Genomic DNA, 23,393 nt, shown 5'->3' on the forward strand with positions numbered 1-23,393 from the left:
TGCTACAAAACCATTTGTAGAACACACAGCACACAACTATTGACTTTCTTGAAAGGATCATCTGGAGTCAGCATCTATTATAGAATTCACATAATGATTCTAGACAACTCTTTCACTACCAAGAATCAAGGATAGTTAGTGCAATAGTATTGCAAAGAAAAGCATAATTTCCTAGATTTCTTCTTTAATATGTATAACTTACACTGTAGTTTCACTTTTCTTAGTTTAGAAAAGAAATATCTTATTGGCTTGTTAATTTTAAAAGAGCACATGCCTGTAGAAACATATTGTTATCGAAATACATGAAATAAAGAATATATGACTCATTCATAATCCCTTTATGGAAAGATAACCATTTAGCAGATTCTTTTAAAGGACCTTTTAAAGTTCATAAACTTTTTCCATGTGAAATTACATCATACAATCTGCTATGTGAACTATTCTATTTATTTATATTCTCTTTGGTTCCTATCGTAAATAACACAATTACTGTATTTTAAATTTTGTCTTGTAACTATTCTTTTGATTTTGTCTTACCTATAGACACCAAACTCTTTGAGGACAAGAACTTATTCATTTTGTTTCCCACCACCTAGTATAGTATTTTAGGCAATTCAAAAATGGTTTCTTGATTTTAAATTTTTATAAACCAAACTACTGTTATGGTATATGTGAATTCTTTTTAATACATCATTACTCTTTTAAAATAATGGCTGCATCAATCTTCGCTGTAGGGATACACCACAGATGACAGGATGTTTGCTATTTTCTATATTATAATACTGTAATGAGTATCTAAATCTGTGCACATCTTTAGTTTTTTTTTTTAACTTTTATTTACTTTAAGTGTGTTTTTCCAGGACCCATCAGCTCTAAGTCATGTAGTTGTTTCAATCTAGCTGTGGAGGGTGCAATTCACAGTGGCCCCATGTGGGGATCAAATCAGCAATGTTGTTAAGAGCACCGCGCTCTAACCAACTGACCTAACCGGCTGCCCCCTATATCTTTAGTTTTTTTTTTTTAAATGTCCATATGGACCTATGCTAAGTGAAACATTATGCTGAGTGAAATCAATCGAAGAAAGACAAATACCATATAATCTCACTTATATGTGTAATCTAAAGAACTGAATGAGCAAAGTAAACAGAAAAAGAAAAAAAAAAAAGTCCAAAGTGGAATACTGTCCAGAAGTGGAATTAAGGGCATAAAACTTAAAAATTGTAATATGTATTACCCTCTAAGAAAGCTTTATCATAATTTATTTTTATAAGTGGGGAGGGAAGAACTTTAAAAAACGGAGAGGGTAGCCTGGTAAAGCTGTAGGGAAAGAAGGAGTATGCAAGTAGTCCATACTCCATACTGTCCATACTCCCCTACAACCTGAAGTGATTTCTTCAATATTTAAGGAAAAGATGTATTTAGCCTTGAAATGCTAGGTTTAATATGAGGGCCAAATCCTATCCTTGAAGATCATATATACAAACCTTTAGTTTTTCTTTCCCGAACACTGCTTTTGTTGAATACTTTCCCAGAAAACTGTATGTCAATATATGTGGATGTATACATGTGAAGGGGGAAAAACAAACAAACAATAAAAATAGTCAACAGACATGAGTCCATGGAAGTCTGGAAAGCCAAAACTGAGGAAGTGTTCTAAAACGTTCTACAATTTAAGCCAAATACTTAAAGTCTTGGTCAGAAGAACTGTGTCATTTGAAATAACCAAGGGTCAATATAAAGTTATACTACAAGGTATCTGGAGAAACCTGAGCCCTAAACATTCCAGACTTTTGATCCATACCCTTTTGACTGCTGGCTGAAAGCAGTCTACATCTCCGGAATTTCCATCGATGCTGCTGGGCTCACCATTTTGTTCATTTTGTGCTTCTCTAAAAATTAAGAAAAAAAATGATAGAAACCACAAGCACAACACAACTCCTTCTGGTGATCTTGGACAGCCTGCGTATACTTAACTGCTACCTGAGACCCTACCCTTTACCGCACCTCTGCGCGCATACTTAACTGTTTCCTGAGACCCGCCCAGTTCCCGCACCTCTGCGTGTATACTTAACTGTTTCCTGAGACCTGCTGCCAGGACCATGGCACTGTGATGGTTAAATCGTTTGATGATGGCAGCATTACTATTCTCCTTTATGGATTTAGAATTAGAAGTAGATGGCACAGAGGATATGCCATAGCCCTAGGAGAAACAATGTAGAATATTAAAAGTCAAAATAAAGTTCTGATTTTCTTATGTTATGAAAGACATGCTTAGTTGCAAACACTTTCTGGATGATTGGACTTTATTAATTCTGAGCATTACTAATATTTATAGGTATACATTTAAAAATAAATGATATCATATACACACAAAAAATTATGAAATACCACTAACTCCTTTTATCATCACCAAAAAAAAACTTAAGCTCCAGATTTTTTTAGAGCAATTTTAGATCTGGTTAGCAAAATATTAAATGAAGGAACAGAATACAGTGGAAAAAATCATGGACTTTGGAGTCAGATAGATATGAATTCAAATTCTCGCTTTATCACTTTTCCAACATTAGTCTAGGCAAGCTCTATAAAACGAGATATTGCAGATATTGCAGATATTGCAGATATTAAACAAGATGTTTTCAAACACGTATTGAGTGCATATTATGTATTAGGTTCTATAGATAGAAAGTTGCTAAGTCTTTGTGCCAAAGGAGCCAAAATACTGGTTAGTGGGATGCTAGGCTGCAAGCTAGTACACACAGGTAAGACTTGTAAGTGGTACAAGAAAGAAAGTGGTGAATCCCACTAGAGGCGAGGAGGGGCAGTTTTGAAAAGCTTCATGGAGCATCATAAGGTAAACCGGTGCTTGCAAGGTAGATATGGAGACGACAAAACTTCATGGTGAGCAAACTACTTACACAAAGGTATAGAAGCAATTTATGAGTTTGTATGTAGCTCAGTATAACTGCAATGAAGGATGGGCCAGAGATTGCTGAGACATAAGGCTAAAGAGGTAAAAGATAATAAAAAGACTGATATGCCACTCGTTCATTTATCAAATAATTTCTGAGTGCCTAATACATGCCATGTGCTGGGGATAGACCAAGAACAATCAGCCTCACAAATTTACACTTTATTGAGGGGAGACTGACAACTGACGAAACAAGATAAAACCAAGATCACTTTTGAAAGTGACAAATGTTATGAAGAAAATAAAGAGGGTGACATGATGTAGTGACTGGATTGGGAGGAGGAACTATTTTACACAGGTTAGAAACGGTCTCTCTGGAAAGGTGACATTAGAATAGATGTCTAAAAGATTGGTAGAGGCTATTAGTTAGGTAGAAGAGCAGGAAGAAGGAATAGCAAGTGCAAAGACCCTGTGGTAGAAAAAGCTTGGGATGGACCTGGAAGGTCATTGTGTTTGGAACATGAATGAGTGAAAGTAGCCCAAATTAAGGTAGAAGTAGGCAGAGGCCAAATAAAGAAGGGCCTTGTAAGAGTTCTGATTTTACTCTAAGTTCAGTGAGAAGCCACTGAAGAATTTTACATAGGAGATTATTGTTATCTGATTTAAAACTCGTACTATTAGGGGAGAAACCTACAGGGAAGAAGAGTGGAAATAGGAAGATCAATTAGGAGGCTAATGCAAACACTCAAGCCAAAGATGGTAGTAGCCTACAAGGAAGAGGGTGTAAGTAGCTATGGAGACAGAGATGTACACACATCAGAGATGTCCTGTAGAGGACTTGTTGATGCACTGAATGTTGGAGGTGAAGGGAGGGGAGGAATAAATGCAACTCCTAGGGTTTGGATTGAGCAACCAAGTTCATGGTAATTGTTTTTTTTTTTTTTTTTTTTTTTTTTTCTTTTCCTGAAATAGGAAAGACCCAGGAAGAAATAGATTTATGAGGTTGGGAAGCAAAGGTTCCATTTTGTACATGCTATAACGAAATGTCTGTGAAATATCTAACTGAAGATACCAAGTAGGCAGTTGGATATATGTATGATTTTGGAGTTCTGCGATTAGACAGACTTGGGCTATTTGGGATTTATCATTACATTTTAGCATTTAAAGCAATGAAATGGAGAGAATGCATTTAGAAGGACGCCTAAAACAATATCTTGGGACAGTTACAACTAGAGGACGACAGGGGAAGAAGAGGGACCAAAGAAAAAACTGAATCAACTAACTTTTCTATTAAGGGGATTAGTTATATAAATGTTTATATACAATGGAATACTATGAAGTCACTAAAAAGAGTAGATAATAATAGTAACAACTATCACTTACTGAACACTTACTATGCTCCAGACTCTTAACTCTTGTAGCAATCCTATCAGGTCAGCACTTTCTGCCCCCTGTATTTTTTTATACTGAGATATAACTGACACGTTGTATAAGTTTAAGGAGTACAATGTGTTGATTTGATACATTTAAATATTGTGATATGATTACCACTGTAGCTAACACCTCTATAATCATCTATAATCATGTCACATAGCTATCATTTCTTTTTTTTTTTGGGGGGGGTGACAATTGAGATCTAGTCTTTTAGCAACTTTGAAACTTATAATATAATATAGTATTGCTGACTATGCTGTGCATTAGGGCTCTAGAACTTATCTACTAGTTGCAAGTTTGTACCCTTAAACAACATCTCTCCAATTTTCCTACACCCCTTACCTCAGTACTATTAACCCCAATTTATAACAAAACTAGACTTAGAAATGTTAAAAAATGACAGAATCTAAGCCAGGTAATTTGGTTTTGAAGTCTATGTGCTTAACAATTATGATATATTTAGCTTGGACTGATATTGGTAATAGACAAAGTAAAGAAGAAAGTTACACATGTGTATGTAATATGCCATTTTTATTGGGGAAAAAATACAAAAACACTAAAATTTTTTTCTCTCATCATATTAAGTTGTAATCTCTACAATTTCCCAAGCTTCCTTGTTTTGGGATGATTTAACATGTAATTTAGACTGTAGGACAAAATTTTAACACTGGTTTTCTCACATGGTGAGTAAATACACTAAAATAATGGGAAAAAGTTGGAAGAAGACAAAGGTATAAGCATGTGTCTATGGCCAGCAGAAAAGGAGCCAAAAGGAGGGCAAGAAATTCAAATATTAAGAGTGTGAAAAGAATAACTGAGGAAGGCAGGTTCCTCCCAGCCTAGGAGGCACAGGCGGGGATGGAATTAGCCTTGGCCAGAAGAGGTCACTTCTCTCTCCATGACTGGATAAATGTGCAAGTCTAGAGTCGTGACGCTGTGTGAGAGTATGTGAGGTAGGTAGCTCAGACTTGATGGTCTAGCTGTTGAAACGTATCGGGACTAGTGTGGGGTAAGGATCAAGAGCATGCTCAATGTCTGGCAAGTAGTGAGCAATCAGCAAATATGTGTTGTCTTTTCCTTGTCTACTAATATTTATCCACATTTCTAGAGATTAATGTTACTTAGAGCCCAAAGCCACACTCATCAACATATTAAGCCTCCATTATTACCTAGAGAACTGCTGGCGGGGGAGCTAGATAAGTCTTTAAAAAAAGTTTTAGCAACTCCGGAATTTCAGTTCTAGAAACAAGGCAATTTTAATAGCGAACAGTGCTATTGACAAGCACTTCTGATAAATCACTCAGATAACTGTATTTTGCTTGATTTACATTCTCACAAATGGAACATCTACACTTAAGACAATTTTAGAATTATAAACATGGTGAACACTAGGAAAAGACTGTTTTCTCTCATAAATCCTTCTACTACTGCTTACCTCATCTAACGGTTTATCTTCCAAAGTGGTCAAATCAAGTAGTGGGTTTTTCACTCCTAATGAGACCATTGCTTTTAGCCCTAGAAAATCAGTGAAATAAAAAGTTGATCAAGTCTTACCTTTCTCAAAAATTAAAAAATTCACTAACAGCACTCATGACTACAGAGCAGCAAATTAAATGATACAGTGTGTCAGGGAAAAACAGGGATAAACAGTTACCTTTTTCATCTATTTTGGCACATTCTGCAAAGAGGTCCTTTGACCCTGTATTCAGCCGGTCCCTATGAAAATAATGGGACTGGAAAAAACGCGTCCAGAATTCCTTTTCTGTCATGTTGTGGGGAACATTTTCTGCATATTTCATTTTTACTGTGAAAGAAAAACCGTAAGAGTCACATACTGAATTTTCATTTCTTTTTTTTTCTTTTTCTTCTTTTTAAGGAGGGCCACAGCTCAGTGGCCCATGCGGGGATCGAACCAGCAACCTTGGTGTTATCAGCACCACGCTCTAACCAACTGAGCTAACCAGCCACTCCTGAATGTCCATTTCTTAAAACCTCTCCAATTAGTTGAAATACAGACTAACAGCAAAAACTGATTATGAAACTGCTGAACTTTATATACTAAATAATCTAATTATAAATATGAAATATAACTTGAAAGATTAACTATCTTTATGAGTCTTAACAAATTACAAACAAAACCTTCTTTTGTACCAAGAGAATCACAAGTTTCGAAGTTTTAGTAGAAACACCAAGAATTCTGGAGTCACCCAAGTTTTGCTCATTTGATCATTTATATATGTGTACTTTCAATCCAAGGCACTGTGTTAGGTGCTAGGGAAATAAAGATCTCAATACCCACTAGACTACCAGTTCAGCACTCCAGAAGCTCACAATCCAATGAGCAAAGAGGTTAAGAGCATGGTCTCTTGAACCAGAGAGACTAAGTTTAAAATTCTAGGTTTGTCACATACCATCTGTGTGACACTGGGCAAATTACTTACTCTGTCTGTATGTTGGTTTACTCATCTGTAACATGGGGGTAATAATACTACCTACTTCATAGAGTATTTGTGAAGACTAAATGAGTTAATATACATAAAGGCCTTAGGATGGTGTCTGGCACACAGTAAATACTATACAATTAATATTGTTATTATCAGAAAGATACGAAAATAATTCCAGTACAAGTAATAAACTCTTTGAAGCGGACACAAGGCGCTACAGAAGAAAAGGGGAGGAGGCTTATATCTGTCCGAAGAAGTCAGGCAATGCTTGAGCTCAGTCCTGCAGGTGAGAAATGTTTCTTTAAGAACTAAACAGGCAGGAATGAGGAAGTGGGAAGAGAGAACAGCATGTGGTTTAAGAGAGCACTATTTGGTCTGAATGACCAAAGCAGTGGCTCTCAGCCTTGGTTGCACATCAGAAATCAAGAGGGCTAGGCATTTATACTTTCTAGCAAGATGGTTTCTGCAAGGGAAATGATTTGTGAATTAAAAGGTCACTCTGGAGGCAGCATGGATGATCTGAGTTAGTGCTATAGAGAGACTCATTTATTGATGCCTTGGGGCATGTCATCTTGCTCAGGTATGTTTAAGGGTAAATAAAGTTTAGGAACCACTGATGGAAAGAATGGGAAAGTCATCATACCAATGAACTGATGACAGCACATTATATACTAAACCCTTAATACCTACCGTATGTTAGGGATGACGTGAAAGTACTTCATATGTATATTTTTTTTTTGCACGTGATCAGGAATAAAGGTAAAACTTTGTTTTTCATCACTATATTACTGATTTCATCCAAACAAATATTTTAACTAGCTGAAGAATTGATTCTCCTTACCTGCCGGATAGGTCCTAAATATGGATTCAATGATATCAGAGGTTAAATTGTATCTCAGACCATTACATCCATCTGTTTGGGGCCGGACATCAGCCTAAAATAAAGACCATATATATACATATACATATATATATATATATATATATATGTGTGTGTATTTATATTCATTAAAATATCGGGTGAAGGTGTCTAAGCATGCAAAAGACACTGGACAAAGATGGAAAAACAGATCTGCTGAATGAACTACAGAGACAGAGATAAGTCCCTCACCTTTACTTTTGCAGAGAAACAGGATTCAAAGAAGCCTGGCCTGGTTTCACATAATCTTAGTGACCTAGGAAATCTGCTTCCTTGAAACTCCTACATGGTCAAATAGGCATGTCTACATGCGGCCAAAGGCAGATAGCTAGGGGAGCTTCAACATAAATTCATACAGTTACCCAAACTACTATATACCTTGGTTACTAAATAAGCAAATATTGACTGGTTTCTTTAAGAAAGGCATTATTAATTCAATTCACTACTAAGCACCCAGAAAGATGCTAAACATAAAATTGGTACTCAATTTTTTGTTAAATGTATAAATACTGCCTCGGTTCCACCAGACTATAGGCTAACTGAATCCCGTTTTCTAATTCCACAGGTAAAGTATTTCCAATTTTTCTCTAAGATACATTTTATAAATCTTACTTTTTCTATAATACAGTCATTATACATTTAACTTGGCATTATAAGCAAAATGTAGCAATCATAAAAAAGGTATCAGAAAGCCCTAAATGGTAAAAGTATTAGGGGAAATAAGTATTAATCCAATTGCTAAAAGATTCTTTCAAAAGTCCATTTGAATTCTAGCATACCAGGGTCAAGTCCAAAACCCAAGAAAATATAACTGGCAAAAATATAAATAAAAATACTGCACATATTTTTAAAATATTTTAGAAGAACCATGAATTCTGAAGTCTTTCTTAATTTACTTCAAGGAAATGTTAAATTTTATAAAAGAAATGGCATTGTTAACATATCATTGGGGTTTTCTTTTTTCCCCTTCAGAAACCTAGAAGGGTCACATACCAGAAATGCTGCAGAGATACCAACATCCTGCTTATGATTGGATGTGGAAGAACTCTCTGTTGAGTTCACATTTAAACGATTGGCCCAGAATTCCTCAGCACTGATCACTTGACTCACAACAAGATCTTTATAAAGCTGAAACAAAACAGGATCTTCTTGTAGCATTCTGGGGAAAGAACACATCAAGTATATTGAACTTCTAGAATAAAACATTTACGTAACATTTTAGACTTGAACAACACGAAATACTGAAACACTCAACTTTCATTTTGTGATGATTGAGCAGCAGAGGTCATTTAGTTTGTTAGTAATTAAAATAAAATTAAAAAAAGAAAAAAATTGGAGAACAAAATAATTGGGAGACAAGTGAAAGTAATTCTAAAGAAGTCAAGAGTAAAACTCTGTGAGGACATGGCTTTGGTCTTATTCATCTCTATATCCCAGTATATAAGGTCATTGTGTCTATTTGTATTGCACTAGATTCTTTTTTACAAATAAAGGTGAGTGGGGTTAAAGAGGAGGTATGCTTGAGATTTTCCAGCAAATAATTTTTCATGGTGATAAGCACTTGGAGTCATAAGCATCGATGGCCTGAAAGATACTGGTGATGGAATAATTTATCTTAGCAGAATTCTCATCAATTTACATGCTTTCTCAACTTTTTTTTTTTCAAATTAAATTTATTGGGGTGACAGTTGTTAGTAAATTTACATAGATTTCAGGTGTACAATTCTGTATTACATCGTCTATAAATCCCATTGTGTGTTCACCACCCAGAGTCAGTTCTCCTTCCATCACCATATATTTGATCCCCTTTACCCTCATCACCCACCCCCCATCCACTTACCCTCTGGTAACCACTAAATTATTGTCTGTGTCTATGAGTTTTTCTTTCTCATTTGTTTGTCTTGTTCTTTTGTTGTTTTTGGTTTATATACCACTTATCAGTGAAATCATAGGGTTCTCTGCTTTTTCTGTCTGACTTATTTCACTTAGCATTATATTTTCAAGATCCATCCATGTTGTCACAAATGCTCCTATATCATCTTTCCTTAACGCCGAATAGTATTCCATTGTGTATATATACCACTACTTCTTTATCCAGTCATTTACCGAAGGACATTTTGGTTGGCTTTCTCAACTTTTTAACAGTATGGTTTTTTTCAGGTTTTTTATTTACAAACATACTTCTAATGGTTTAGTATCCTCTGTGACAGAGAACTGAGAAAAAGAATTAAGGGAACTTAGCACCTTTGAATCTCAGTTCTGTTCCTAACCAGATGTTGGGCTTGAGGCAGTTAATTTAACTTCTGAGTTTATACATTCTCATTTGCCCAAAGCCAAACAGTTAGGAAAATAATAAAGTTGAGAATCAAACAGAAGTGAAGATACTAAAGCCTATATTTTCCTGTTATACTATGACAGCACAAGGGGTGAGAAATAGCAAGCTATTACTCTAGTATGAGACTGGAGAGAATCTAGCATCTCTTCAAAAGGCTATTCTTTTCCTCCTTTACCTATTTTTCTCTTCAAGCTCTTTATTTGCTTTCCTCTTGAATTTGGGCAGCAGTTGCTGAAGAAGGTCTTTCACTGCATCTCGCTCTTTGACTGCTGTGTTTTCATTGGAAAAATGGAAGTTAGTTGTGTCCCCTGCATGCAGGACCAACTGAAGTTGAATTTTAGCTTTTCCTTCAGGACTGATTTTTTGACCTAAAAAGAGGCATGAAGTTAGTTAGATGAGGACACACACTGTGGAAAGTGCCACACAATAGGTTACTTCTTTTGCAGAAATACACTCTTCTTAAATAATCCCATACAATCACAGCATGGTTCAACAAATTCACTGCTAACACTCCGCTTCCTTCTTCAGTATCTTTTTCATGTGGCATCTTTCACCCACTGCTTACACCTCCAGAGACTAAAGGGCTTTTGTTTCCATTCAGCCAGAGCAGATCTCTTTAAAACTTTCTAAGCAGCCAACCAGGAGTCCCGAATCCACCCTGAACAGCTGTCTGTAATCAACATTATCATTAATAAAAATGGCTTGTCATGATTCAAAACACATAGCCCACGGCTTACTTATTAATTGCAAACATATGCAACTTTACATTTGAGAGCTCTGGTGTCACCACTTTAACCAAGCGATCAAACCTCATTAAAAGCAGGACAACCTGACACAATGGTCTTCCTGAAGTGACAGAATAAGAAGTAAACACTACCGCCTATGAATTGTCTTGCTGAAAATCTTTAACTTGAGTGTTATCAAGCTTGTACACCTGACTTTCGGTTTCTAAGAAATACAGGTCTATAGAAACAAAATGTTCAAGAGACAATCAGACATAATCAGAATGTGTGATATTCTACAAACCTGTATTCTTAAAGAAGAAGATAAAGAAACTACAACTACATACATGTGAATATTGGTTTAAAAAGAAAAAAATCATAACTCTTAAGAAACATTATTGGGACAACTGGGGACATGTAATGGTGAGTATTTATTAAAATTTTCTTCGTGTGATATTATAAGCACACAAAATAAAGCAAATATGGCAAAATAGTAACTAATGCTTAGGTGGGATATATTGTATAGGTACACACTGTACCATTCCTTAAATTTTTCCCTAACTGACGATTTTCTTAATGAATTGGGGCTGGCATGTCCAGTACATCTTCACAATGAAGAACTTGTGTTACCAAAGCGTGGGCCTCACGGCAACAGTAGTGCTTGTCTTCTTCACAAAGGAAATAGATGGAGGGGCTCGGTTCCATTAAATGGGTGACTCATGGTACTGTGAACATGCTGCCTGGACCTCAGCCCAAACCAACCTACTAACCCCTTAAATAAACAGAAACCTTTTCAATGAAGATGCTTCCAGACCAAGTTCAGATAAAACATCTTACAATTTACACTGTAAGACAGGCTGTTCCATTATCTCATTCCTCCAAAACAATCTATCACTCCTTTCTAGGCATCTTTTCTCAGTCACTGCTTTATCCTTGTCCTATCTTTGCTCTTGCTGCTGAGTGGCCTAAATTTTTGAATTTGTAACTTAACTGCAGATTTTTCACTTCAGTAATTTATTATTGATAGCTTTCAATGGTTTCTTTCAGAAATGGGCATTCTGTCAAATATTCAGCTTCAAAATGAAAACTGATCTGGCACAGATCTAGGTTTCAGTATGTGCTCTCCTCAACAGCTGAGAGTTGTGGTGAAATGGATGTAGGCACATTCTTTATTGCATGCTGTGGGTATCACAAAGAGTATGTTTTGTAAAACTATAAGGCTAGCTTTTCCGTTTAACAGAAATGCTAATACAGGCAGTTCCTAATTTATGAGTCTATTGTGTACAAACGTTAGCTTGTAAGACTAATATCCGGAACCCTGGTGAGGCGTTGTTTTCCACAAAAACAAAGTTTTACTAGGAGGTAATGTTACTAGGATAGCAGACAAAAGACCAGATAGCTTAGCAATACTGAGTTATGATGAATTTTAAACAGTATTTCCTTTTGAAAATTAAGATTCTAAGTTATTTCAGTGGAGAAAGATGAGGGTCTTGGCTATTTCTAGCAGCAAGTAGAGGTAGTAAGTCCTTAGGGCAACTGTTCATACACAGAGGACATTTGGAAATTGAGCACTTGCAAGTTAAGGGTTATCTATTTTCCAAGGTGTCTGTCATGTTCCTTAAAATCTACACACATTTTTATCTAGAAGAATTTTACATCCAGGAAACTAAATCCTTATTAAAGGTCACAATTAAGATACCATAATTTGTCAAGAACTTTGTTGTTCAGACTCCCCTGGGGTCTTTCCTATTTTTAGGTAATAATTCAACGTTAATCTTGCAAATTTGGAAAAAGAAAGGGTTTTGATTTTTGCCTTCATACTTGAAAATCACAAAAGAAAAAGGATATAAAAATATTATGCTCTGGATTTCTCCCATCTACATTCAGTACAAAACCGAATCTATCTTCTTAACAGATGATGGCCACATAACCAAAGATTAATTTGACAACTTGCTGAAATCATACGATTTTATTAATGGGCAATTTGGCATCATCTATCAGCATTTTAAATGCATGAACCATTTGAACCAGTAAATTCACTGCACGGATGTATCCCATACACGACCCTCACAAAAATACTGGTACACCAGCTGACGGCCAACCAATCACAGTGGATGGTCATTCACTACCTGAGCCAGCACCTCCCCAAGCGAGGCCGAGAGCCTGGAAACTGTTCTCTGGGACTCTGTCCCCACACCCAAAAACAGAGAGAACCACAGAATTCTCCCCATCATCCCACCGTGGTAACCTAGCCTGAATCACTCATTCATCTTTTATTCATTCATTTGTTCTATTCAACAAACCTTTACTGAGTAACTACTATGTGGAGAACTGTTCTTGGCCTGTAAGGGAGACAAGGGAGCTCACAGTCTAGGGGTGGAGGTAGCTACAAAAATAACAATCATACTAGCCAGAAAGCATAAAGAGTGTGTGTTTGGGGAGGTTAAAAGAAGCAGGGGCCACTGGGCTGCAGCTAACTAGCAGAACGAACCGAAGCATAAAGTTTCTTCCTGCTACCACACAGCTCACTGTAGCAGCCCCAGAAGCCATGAGAAACATTATGGATTGGAATCTGTGGACTTTCTGGCATTAGTGATCCTTCTGGCTACATATATTCTTGTCAGTGTTTCTCCAAACTGGTGCAAAAGGGTTTGGGGGTAGCATTGTGGCATTTTACTTCTTCTTGTTGTTGTTTTCATTATTAAATTTCGATTTATTATAAAAAAAAAATACTGGTACACACATCTAGTATACTGCCACATTGTTTGCAATGACGAAATTCTGGAAACTTCCTAAATGTCCTTCAACAGAGGACTAGTTAAATACATAATTGCACATCCATTCAATGGAGTATTATGCAACTCTTAGAAGATATGTGTGGAGATCTTTACATGAGGTAGAGATGTACAGAGATGAGGTAAAGCTGTACACCTATATTAAGAGAGCTGTAACTTGGAAAAAGCAAGTTACAGAATACTACTACACATTCAGTGATCTCACTTTGTAATAATTTCTATATGGTTGATTTTTTGGATATTAAAAAACCCACAGATTTAATAAGCAATTTTCTAAAATTACTAACAAATGTGACATACATTAGACCTTAATATTGACTTACATTTAATATCCGCATACATATGGCTGATTGTAAATCTATCTTTGCCTTCAGGTGCCCAAGCAATTCTTTCTGCCATGAGGTATAGAGCTCCATCTTGCTTCTTTTGACGCACCTTCTTTACAATCAGTAAAACTTCTTCAGATGAAGTTGCCATGATGGGTAGAAGGTGCTAACAGAGACAAAAAGATTTCTCATCTCAGTTATGGTCATATTTATTGACTTCTAGAGTCCCTTCCAAATCTAAAACCTGAAACAATGAGGAAAAGGTCTCTTCCCTCATTCAAAGTTGAAGATCAAGTTGTATGGCATTACTCTTTAAAAATCGAATTTCATTTTCGCATACCACAGGTGTAAATTTACCTCACACTTAACAGTTTATAACATTTGGCAGTGTTTAAACCATTTTTACATATGCTAATCAGAGCATTTTCAATTTATTTTTATTTTCATGTTATATTCTTAAATCTTAACTGCATGATTTGACTGCAAATATGTGTTCTTTTAAGTAACCTATATTTAGAATTGCAAAATTTTAGAATTACATAGGACCGTAATTAATATTTAGTTCAAATTGTTTTAACTGAAACAACTAAGGGCCACAGGGTTTTGTGACCTTCCCAGAACCACTCTCAGGGGTGAAACCACACATTTCCTGATTCCTGGTCTAAGTTTCTTCCTGTGTACTTGGAAATAAAACTGAAATTTCTTTTTGTTTTAAAATGTTACAAATAACAACAGTGCATTTTAGACTGTAAAAGTCAAAGATTATCATCCTGACTACAACCTTGTTGCAAACAGGAGCTGGGTAGAGAAAACATGTAGAAGTAGGGTTGTCAAAAAATATATTAGGTTTGTGCAAAAGTAATTATGGTTTAAAAGGTTAAAAATAACTGCAAAACAGCAGTTACTTTTGCACCAACCTAATAAAAGATGCTCAGTAGAATGAAAATTTCAGATAAACAAAATTTTGGTATAAGTATGTCCCAAATATTGCATATACTAAACCATTATGTTTTTATCTAAAATTCAAATTGGGTGTCCTGTATTTTTATGTGCTATATCTGGAACTCTTTGTAGAAGATCCTTATCTTCAGCAAACGTAATATGTAACAGGAAAATTAATAAATTTTCATAATATAAGGCATATATGGTAAGTACAGTAATGCAATCAATCAGGTGAGAAGAGGATCTCCACTAACCACCATTGCAGGGTACCTGAAGAGACGCTAATTGCAGTTCCTAAGTTTGACTGGTGGACAGGTGGTTTAGTAAGATGGTCTTGGAGTTCCATTGTCCTGAATTAAATCCCCAATTCACAGGCTACTAATACCTGCTTTACTAGGCTGTTTGAGGATCAGAGATAATGTATGCACAAAGCACCTGGAACACAGGAAGCACTCCCTACATGATAATACTATTAAAACACCACATGGCAAAGACGCTATTTGTCATAGATATATTCAAATGTTAATGTTATGCAGTAATAGTAATATTGAGTAATTTTATTTTCATGATCTATTTACACTGCACACATCTGAAAAGTACCCTACAACTTCACAGTATGATACAATATACTTTAAAAATACGTTCCTTTACAAAAGGTTCATAACTGGCAAGTCAACAGTGACAAAACTCTCAAACCATGTCACCAATTCGGTGATAGCAATACTTCCAAGTCTTGTCAATTTCACAATTACAAGTCACCACTTGAGTTTTAAATACATATGAGTTTTAAATGAAAAATGAATTCCACAGTGGAAAGTTCTTGCAGCAATAGTTAATTAACATGTATTTATTTTCATGGAGACGCTGTTTCATAGTAATTTACAGTATCATCTTTATCTGCCAAAAAACCCATTTCAGTAAGTTTTACACTCCAAAAATTCCCATTTTTTGGTCCTTTTTCTTCTCTTGGTTCTCCTTTGTGCCTATCAGAAGTATGTCCATCTTTTTGTAGCATCTGACTGATCCTACTCTCTCCTCCCCTTCCGGGAGAAGCCTCGCTTTCTTATCTTATTCCCTGGGGCATCATCACCATTGTAGCACTGTGTTAGACCATTTTCTTGCCATATTGTTCTGGCGGGGAAGTTTCTTCTCAGTAGTGTAGGTCTCGGGGAGGTGGTACACAGTTTGACTCCCATAGTTGGAATTCCTTTGGAGGCGCCTCTCCCAGTCTGTTGAGCAGATCCTAGAGAGGCCGGGCAAGTTATGTTCTGAAACAGCTTGTGGGGCTCCTCCATCTTGTTCCTAAGCCTGCGGTACGGGGCCCAGGGCTGGTCTCTGGCTAGCTGTTACCTTGCCAGAGAGGCCTGAGCTGCTGCTCCCCAAAGCTGCTAAATAGCTTAGGGGGCTCTTCCCCTTTGCTGCCACAGCTATAGGTGTGACATCCCAAAACTGAGAGAATACTTAACACTTCAGATGCTATTTCCCCCATTTTTTAACAATCAAATGTCTAACTGCTCTCCATATCTTAGCCTAAGTCATTTGTATATGGCTAATTTGTTACCTAGGAAATGGCCTGGAGCCTCCTCTGCCCCACTCCAAGGAATCTTAAATGCCCAACCCAAATGCCAGAGGCTTGTGTGTGGCCTGTCTGGAAGATGAGGCCGAAAAGGACTCTGAGGCAGTCTGGGCTCAACAGGACAGATGCCATGACTGATGGTAATGTCTGCCCTAGGCTGGGAGGGGAAAAGTGGCAGCACAAATGCCACACATAAGACATTTCTGGGAACAGTGAAATATTGGATCTGTCATTAGTTATTCATATTGAGGAGAACTTCTATATGGACATGATAGGAAAGTAAGCATGAGGAAGAGTTGCAGACATTAAAATAGAAGCCCGCAATTCTTGTATAAAGATATCTGAAAAAAAAAAGTAATTACTTCTTAAATCATCACCTCTTAGGATTAATGAAAAATAGCATTGGATTAAAACGCTAGTACTTCTTACTCACTCAAGCAGTGATTTAGAAATAAAAAAATACAAGTTAAAAAAAAGAGTTGAAATCTTAATTTCTCTGATGCTGATTACCTGAATTTTGAGTAGCCAGACTTTCCCGTTTATAGGTCTCCGTACAGGCTACGCTACCCAAAGACTGAAAAGAATCCGTTTTGAATAAATGTACACATTTATTCAATAAATGTGTACAGAGCCAAGGAGCCTAGGGGTTATCCAAAGACAAATATCTGTCAATTGTGATTCCGCTTTGAAAGGGCTTCCAGGCTAGTGAGCAAGGTTTGTGTGTGTTAGTATATACAAATTAGAGATTGTGAAGTCGCAAAAGGAAGACAAAAAGTGTTCTGAATTAGGACTCAGTAAATTTCTTCACACAGGAGGCTTTGTCAAAGTTTTGTCATAGATTTTTTTTTTTGGGAGGGGGCAATTAAAAATTTAGGTATAATCAACAAACCAACAAAATGCACAGGTCTGAGCTGTTCTAGTCGATCCATTTTGATAATTGTATACACCCATGTACCATTACCCCAAACAAGACAGACAACATTTCCATCACCTCTGAAAATTCCCTCATGTTCTTTTCTGGTCTAGTCTCTTCCTCTTACCCTCCAGCAACTACTTTCTGATTTCTATTATCACAGATTAGTTATTGTCTGTTTTAGGATTTCATATAAACGGAATTGCGTATTCTTTTTCTTTTGTCTCCAGCTTTTTGCTTAATCTACCTGATTTTTTGAAATTCATATAGTACACGTATCAGTAGTTTATTCTTTTTTATACCTTAGTTATGAATTGGGTCTTGAATGACGATTTTAACAGAGGAAGGGAAACAGGCAAAGGGAGTGGTTTGGGGCAAAGGCTTGTGACTCTCTAGGAATGGTAAGTAGCCTGCTCTGGATGTAGCAAGAAGTTCATCATGGGGATCTGTGGGCTATAAAGTTGGATGATTAACAGAGAGGCAGACAGTGGAGAATACCATCCTATGTGGCAGACAACTGAACACCTCTAGGACTTCAATAGGGATGTGCTTTGTATTCTAGGAAATTAATCTGTGGGCAAAATGATACTGAAAAGGGACCACAAAGGGTCTGAACCAGGCTGGTGGCCGTGAGAATGGCCAGGAAGGGACAGGAGGAATACTGAGGGAGCAGGATGAATAGACATTGTACTGGCTGAAAGAAGTATCACAGCTGCTTGTTCACACCTCACTTACAGACATGAGTATAGTGGTGCCATTTACAGAAATAAAGAAGAAAGAAGAACGGGTCTGAAAGTGAAAACAAGGAATTCAGTAGTGGACATGATGAGTGTGAGGTGCCGGTGAGTCATGCAGGTGGAGACAGTTTATAATAGATTATGTGGGCATTTGCAAATGTTGGGATGGAGCCTAATAAGCTCACTACAAAAAGGTATTTAAAAAATTCCATAAGCCCACAAAACCTTAACATCCGTTTCTTTAATCTTAAATTGTGTTTATCTGTACCCACCTTACAAACGTAATGTTGAAGTACATCCAAGTTAATGCTTGTTCTTCACTTGCCATTGGAAATATTTCCCCACATTGTTTTACAATCCTCAGTTTTGACATCTATGTATCACATATAATAGAGGATTAAAATTCTTAATATATAATACTATCTTTTAGTTGGCTTATTTGCAGTCCTCCTAAGATTTTGATTACAGGGTTAGTGCCCCTTATAAAGTTTGAAAACCACTGTTCTAGCAAAAAACAAACAACAAAACAACCCCAAACCAAACAAAAAAACGTGGAGTTTGATTCCATACTCTTAATTTTTAAAAACTCTATCTAAAATTTATTTAATTCTTAGTATGTGCCAGGCATTGGACTAAGTTCTTTACAGGCATTATCTCATTCAGTTCCCCATTAACAATCCTGAAGTAGGTTCTATTAGTTCCATTCTGCAGATAAAGGAAACTGGTTCTGAGAAATCAAGATGCTTTCCAAATGCATCAAGAAGTAGCAGAACTGGGTTTGAATCTGGGTCAGTCTCACCTTGGAGTTCCACTGCGCTATTATGAAAATATATGTGACCGGAGGGATATACCTCTAATGGTAGTTACCTATAGTAACAGTATTACAGATGATTTGAATGCTCTTTTAGTTTTACTTCTTCCCAGTAGACAGATCCAAAGAATATATTGTTGACAAAAAATATGGGTGCAGTTACATTTAAACAAATGGCTTGATGAAGGTCTGGCTTTACTTAAAAGATTTACTTTATGAAATAATCTGCCACAAGACTTCTTGAAATAGCAAGATCCTCTGGTAAAGGCATTAATTCATTTGCTGTTAAATATTTATTTGCCTGAAGGTAAATGTACATGACTTGCTCTGAGCTTCTGCACATTCTCCTTCCATCTCATTACTTTTACTCATTTTTTTGGTCTACTCTAAGTTCCAAGTTACTAGGCAAGGTCTCCTATTCTTCTCTTTATACCACTTACCAAAACAGTAATTCATTTTTAAAGTAATTCTTTTAATGTCTGTCTCCCCTGATACCGTGTTTCCCCGAAAATAAGACCTAGCTGGACAATCAGCTCTAATGCAGCTTTTGGAGCAAAAGTTAATATAAGACCTGGTATTACATTAGACCAGGTCTTATATATATTATATAAAACCCAGTCTTATTTTACTATAATAAGACTTATTTTACTATAAGACTGGGTCTTATATTAATTTTTGTTCCAAAAGAAGCAGCAGAGCTGATTGTCTGGCTAGGTCTTATTTTTGGGGAAACATAGTAGATTGACTGCAAGCTTCATAAAGGGCAGAAGCTGCAATGTACTGTGTTCACTGCAATACAGCACCAGCAGTGTATTTTGGTGTACAGGAAGAGTCCAACAAATATCTGTGACATCTGCTTGAGATCTCTGTTGTTAAAAGAATACTACCTTGGTAAGTAAGACACAAGAAAACTGCATACACATCTGAGACTAAACTCCAGGAAGCACTAGAACTCTACTTACAGATCAGAGGACCATTCCTCACAGATTCCATTAACTGGCTTCTAAGGAAACAGAGACAGGAAGAATTTGAAACTATACAGCAAGAACCTTTAAATTACCACATCTCTGCATTCCTATTACTTACATCCCCTTTTCCAATGTGTAAAGGTAAATGTGCAGAAAGAAAAGCAGCAAGTGAAATATAAACCCTTATCACCCTCTAGAACAAGAGCTGCTATTATCTGCCAGCATACAAAATGGAGATTTGGAATGCTGCTTGCCATTAGGCAATCAAAAATTTTTTTTAACAATTCAGCATTACAGGGAACAAGACATGAAAATATGTAGAGAGTAACCAAAATGCACTGGTTTAAGGATAGTTACACACACAAGGAAAATACTAAGGAGAAATAACTAATATAGCAATTTTAAGACCAAGCACTTTTTCATCTTACAGCAGTGCAGAGAAAGCAAAGAGGAAAATGTCACACAGAAGCAAGACAGAGGGCAATGTACACTCATATTCACTAATAAATACTGCACGCTAACAAGAGAACAATACTAAAATCCAGAGAGGAGTAATCAGTTGGCAATCAAAATGGGGAAAGGAGGGGCTGCTTGATGCCTGGCATCACCGCACTGAAGACAAGAGAGAAAAGAGGAAAGGCACAAAGACACCTCTTGCAGCAGTATCCAGGAGGGAGAAATAGTGGTCAAAACGCCAGGAAAGCTCAAGGTGCACTAGACACTGTTCTGATACAAGGGGGAAAAAACCAGCAGCACAGAAAAGCAGGACCAAAAGGTTTTCCACCTGTTAGAGACCAGCAGGGAGAAGATAGAAACCTTGAGGGTAGTGCACACAGGAAGCAGTCCTAATCGACTGGAGCTGATCATTACTTTTAACTGATTCCTCTCTTTTTGACTACATCAATCTTCCTAATATGTTTAAACAGTCCCCTCTGCATTTGTGTGGATCATTATTTTTTTTTACATTAGGATTACCATATGTGTTTAATATCATCTAGGAGAGACTCAACTCTATCAATCTGCTGCTGCACTGCTGGCTAAGCGAGGGTAGCAGAACGGGTTTAATGACCCCAAATTCTCTCTCCCTTCTTTGCAAACGAAGGACTTAGGTCTGCTAAAAGGCACAAAGTTCTCTCTAGAGCCCAGTCCTCTGTAAGCCATAGGCCTGGTCCTAGAGATTAGTTTCCCTTCTGGTGTGACCTCTCCACCTCATCTGCTCTAGTTTTGACTTTGCTTTCCATATTGGGAGAATTCACGGTAAGTATTCATGGGGCGGAATCGTTCCACTCCTTTATGGAGTCAATACTTACTGCAAGGAATCGCTCAGTTTCTGTACGTTTTAAAATTGGGTCTTGCGATGGGCAAAAGGTTAAGTTTTTATGTCTCTTCCCTTCCCCTCTATACAGAACCTAAACCCGGCGTTTAGGAGTCAATCAGATACACCTTAGTCACTGTAGCCTCTGAGAACGTTGGGAATTTATAAAAAGCAGTAATTCCATATTTCCATGTGTTGGTGGTCAATTTTAAGATGACTCAGCTGGGCACAGCCCAAAACTGGGGGACGGGGTGCGGCGCGGACTGGCCCACGGGCTACGGTCTAAGGACGGTACAACTGACAGGTGAAGCGAAAGGTCTGTGGACACCGGCGGGGAAGCTTTGGCCTTAACAGAAACCGAAAGGCTCAACAGCGCATTTCCTAACGGGAAGGGCTGGCTCCTCGCTGGGGAGAGGCCTCCCCGTCCTTCATTCCCGGGAGCCAAGTCCGACCCTGGCGCCGGGCAAACCTTCCAGTCCCTCCTCCCCGTACAGGGGAGGCTTCCTCCGGGCGAGTAATGACGGGTCACCTCGTCCCCGCTTCACCATAATAACGGGCTACCGAGAAGGCAGACTTGAGAGTTGTGGGGACGACGACAGGGACACAGGAAAAACGGGGCACAATCCAAGCCGTCCTGTGGCTCCTGGGCCTGTCAGCACTTCACCCACCCACCCATCCCCATTCTCCGGTCTGAACTTACCAGGTGGGAGCTACGGCCCTGGGGAGGGAGTAAGTAAGTGGGTTGCGTGAGGTCGAATTCCGCTACGCTTCTTAGAGACGCAGCCGGGAAGAGGCTGAAACCCAGGAGCCGCCGCCGTCACCACCGCCGCCTCTGTTACTGGGGGGTCTCGCCTCCATCGCTGGCTGCGAGGACTCTGAGGGCACGTGACCGGAAGCACTAAGGCGGGCCTGCGGAGCACGTGACCGCAGGACGCGGCCGCCATGACACGTTCCGCTAGTTCCCTCCCTCCCCCGCGGGTTCCCGCCTGTTTCATTTCCTCTCGCCGGCTTCAAGCGGTGAAGGGTTCCGGGATCCTGGCGGGCTCACCCTTTTGGCATAGGGCTCCTCCGGTCCCGGTCGGCGTTGCGTCTTCGGCCAGCAGAGGTCCGCTAACTGCAGGCCGCAGAGAGCGTAATTGCAACGGCGGCGTGAGGGGGAGGGACTAAGCGCAAGCAGGGGCGTAACTCGTCACGTGACGAGGAAGTACCGTTAACCGCGTTGTCTCGGCGTCCCCGGCGCTCCAGGATGACGTAAACCAGGGAGGGGAGGAGCGTGAGGGGAGACAAGCTTCGGTGCAGCTCTAAGTGCTAGGTGAGTGTCCCGGCGCCCAGCGGGGAGGGACTGACCTACTGAAACTTGGGGGCTACCGGCGTGGAGGTGGTGGGGCGGGGCTGAGACCTAGGGGCTGCTAGTCTTCGAACCTGACTTTGATTATTTGGTTACCGAGGCTCCTCTCCTCAAGAGCTCCGAATGCAGTATTCAAGTTTAGCTGTTAAAAAGTTAGTAGTTCAGCTAGGCAAGGAGATTCTTGCAGGCATGGAGTGTCTCCAGCGGTGCATACAAGGCATGCTGAACGCATGAATGAAGGAGTCGCCATTTCTCGGTCGGAGGTGGAGAGTTGTTCTCTGACTGGTACTTCTTGGGTAGTAAGATCCAATTGTGGAAATGGGGGGAATCTCCTACTTCCCCTTCGCTTATTAACTTTATTTTTTGCTTCCTTTCTTCTCTCTCTTGCCCCTTCCTTCCATGCGTCTAGTAGGGGAAAGAATGCTGTGATTTGCATTTGGTGTGAGCAGCAAACACTGCTGCTCCATTAGTAAAACGAGTAGTTTTGAGAAAAAATTTTTTGACCGACTACTCGGTTGTGTTACCATCAATTGTTGCGGGGGAATGAAAAGATGATTAGATTTGGACTCAGGAAAAGTGGATGCTAGTCTCAACCCTACCTTTTAAGGTAGGCTCTGTGACGTTGGGCAAGCCAACCCCTCAAAAATTTGTTTCATTGGCCTTGTAAGCAGGTATAGCCGCCTTCTGTTTGCTTAGTTTTTTGCTAGGCTGGGGGTGTGACAGATTTAACAGAATGTGTAAACTTGGATGTGCAGGAAGATAGAATTTTGTTAGATGGAGGAAGAGTAAAGAAACACCATATAGAAAAGTATAGAGGCACAGAAAGTTCAGAAAGTGAAAGAGGAACAAGAGATGACGCAATATAGTAGTTGGGAGAATAGGAGAGAGGAGGTGGGAGAT

General features: G+C 38.4%; 2 protein-coding genes across 9 annotated transcripts in view; one reads left to right on the plus strand and one right to left on the minus strand.

Annotated features, from left to right (window-relative positions):
• The window catches only part of GTF2H1 (general transcription factor IIH subunit 1), a 32,931-nt gene extending 10,815 nt beyond the window's left edge, over positions 1-22,116 (minus strand). Inside the window, exons 1-9 of the mRNA XM_081062071.1 lie at positions 21,846-22,116; positions 13,881-14,049; positions 10,216-10,408; positions 8,699-8,864; positions 7,628-7,721; positions 5,997-6,146; positions 5,778-5,857; positions 2,073-2,200; positions 1,802-1,889 (exon numbers count right to left, since the gene is read on the minus strand). Coding sequence (XP_080918197.1) covers positions 1,802-1,889; positions 2,073-2,200; positions 5,778-5,857; positions 5,997-6,146; positions 7,628-7,721; positions 8,699-8,864; positions 10,216-10,408; positions 13,881-14,034 — 1,053 coding nt within the window. The 5' untranslated portion in view covers positions 14,035-14,049; positions 21,846-22,116. The remainder of the gene's footprint in view (positions 1-1,801; positions 1,890-2,072; positions 2,201-5,777; positions 5,858-5,996; positions 6,147-7,627; positions 7,722-8,698; positions 8,865-10,215; positions 10,409-13,880; positions 14,050-21,845) is intronic.
• Positions 22,068-23,393, plus strand: part of HPS5 (HPS5 biogenesis of lysosomal organelles complex 2 subunit 2) — a 37,485-nt gene continuing 36,159 nt past the window's right edge. For 7 of the 8 annotated variants that reach the window (XR_013994146.1, XM_081062063.1, XM_081062064.1 and 4 more), the window contains exon 1: positions 22,068-22,457. The gene's annotated coding sequence lies outside the window, so the exon portion shown is untranslated. The remainder of the gene's footprint in view (positions 22,458-23,393) is intronic. The other variant, XM_081062069.1, reaches the window with a different exon arrangement.

This window comes from Rhinolophus hipposideros, assembly GCF_964194185.1.
Source record: "Rhinolophus hipposideros genome assembly, chromosome: 10".
Lineage (NCBI taxonomy): Eukaryota > Metazoa > Chordata > Mammalia > Chiroptera > Rhinolophidae > Rhinolophus > Rhinolophus hipposideros.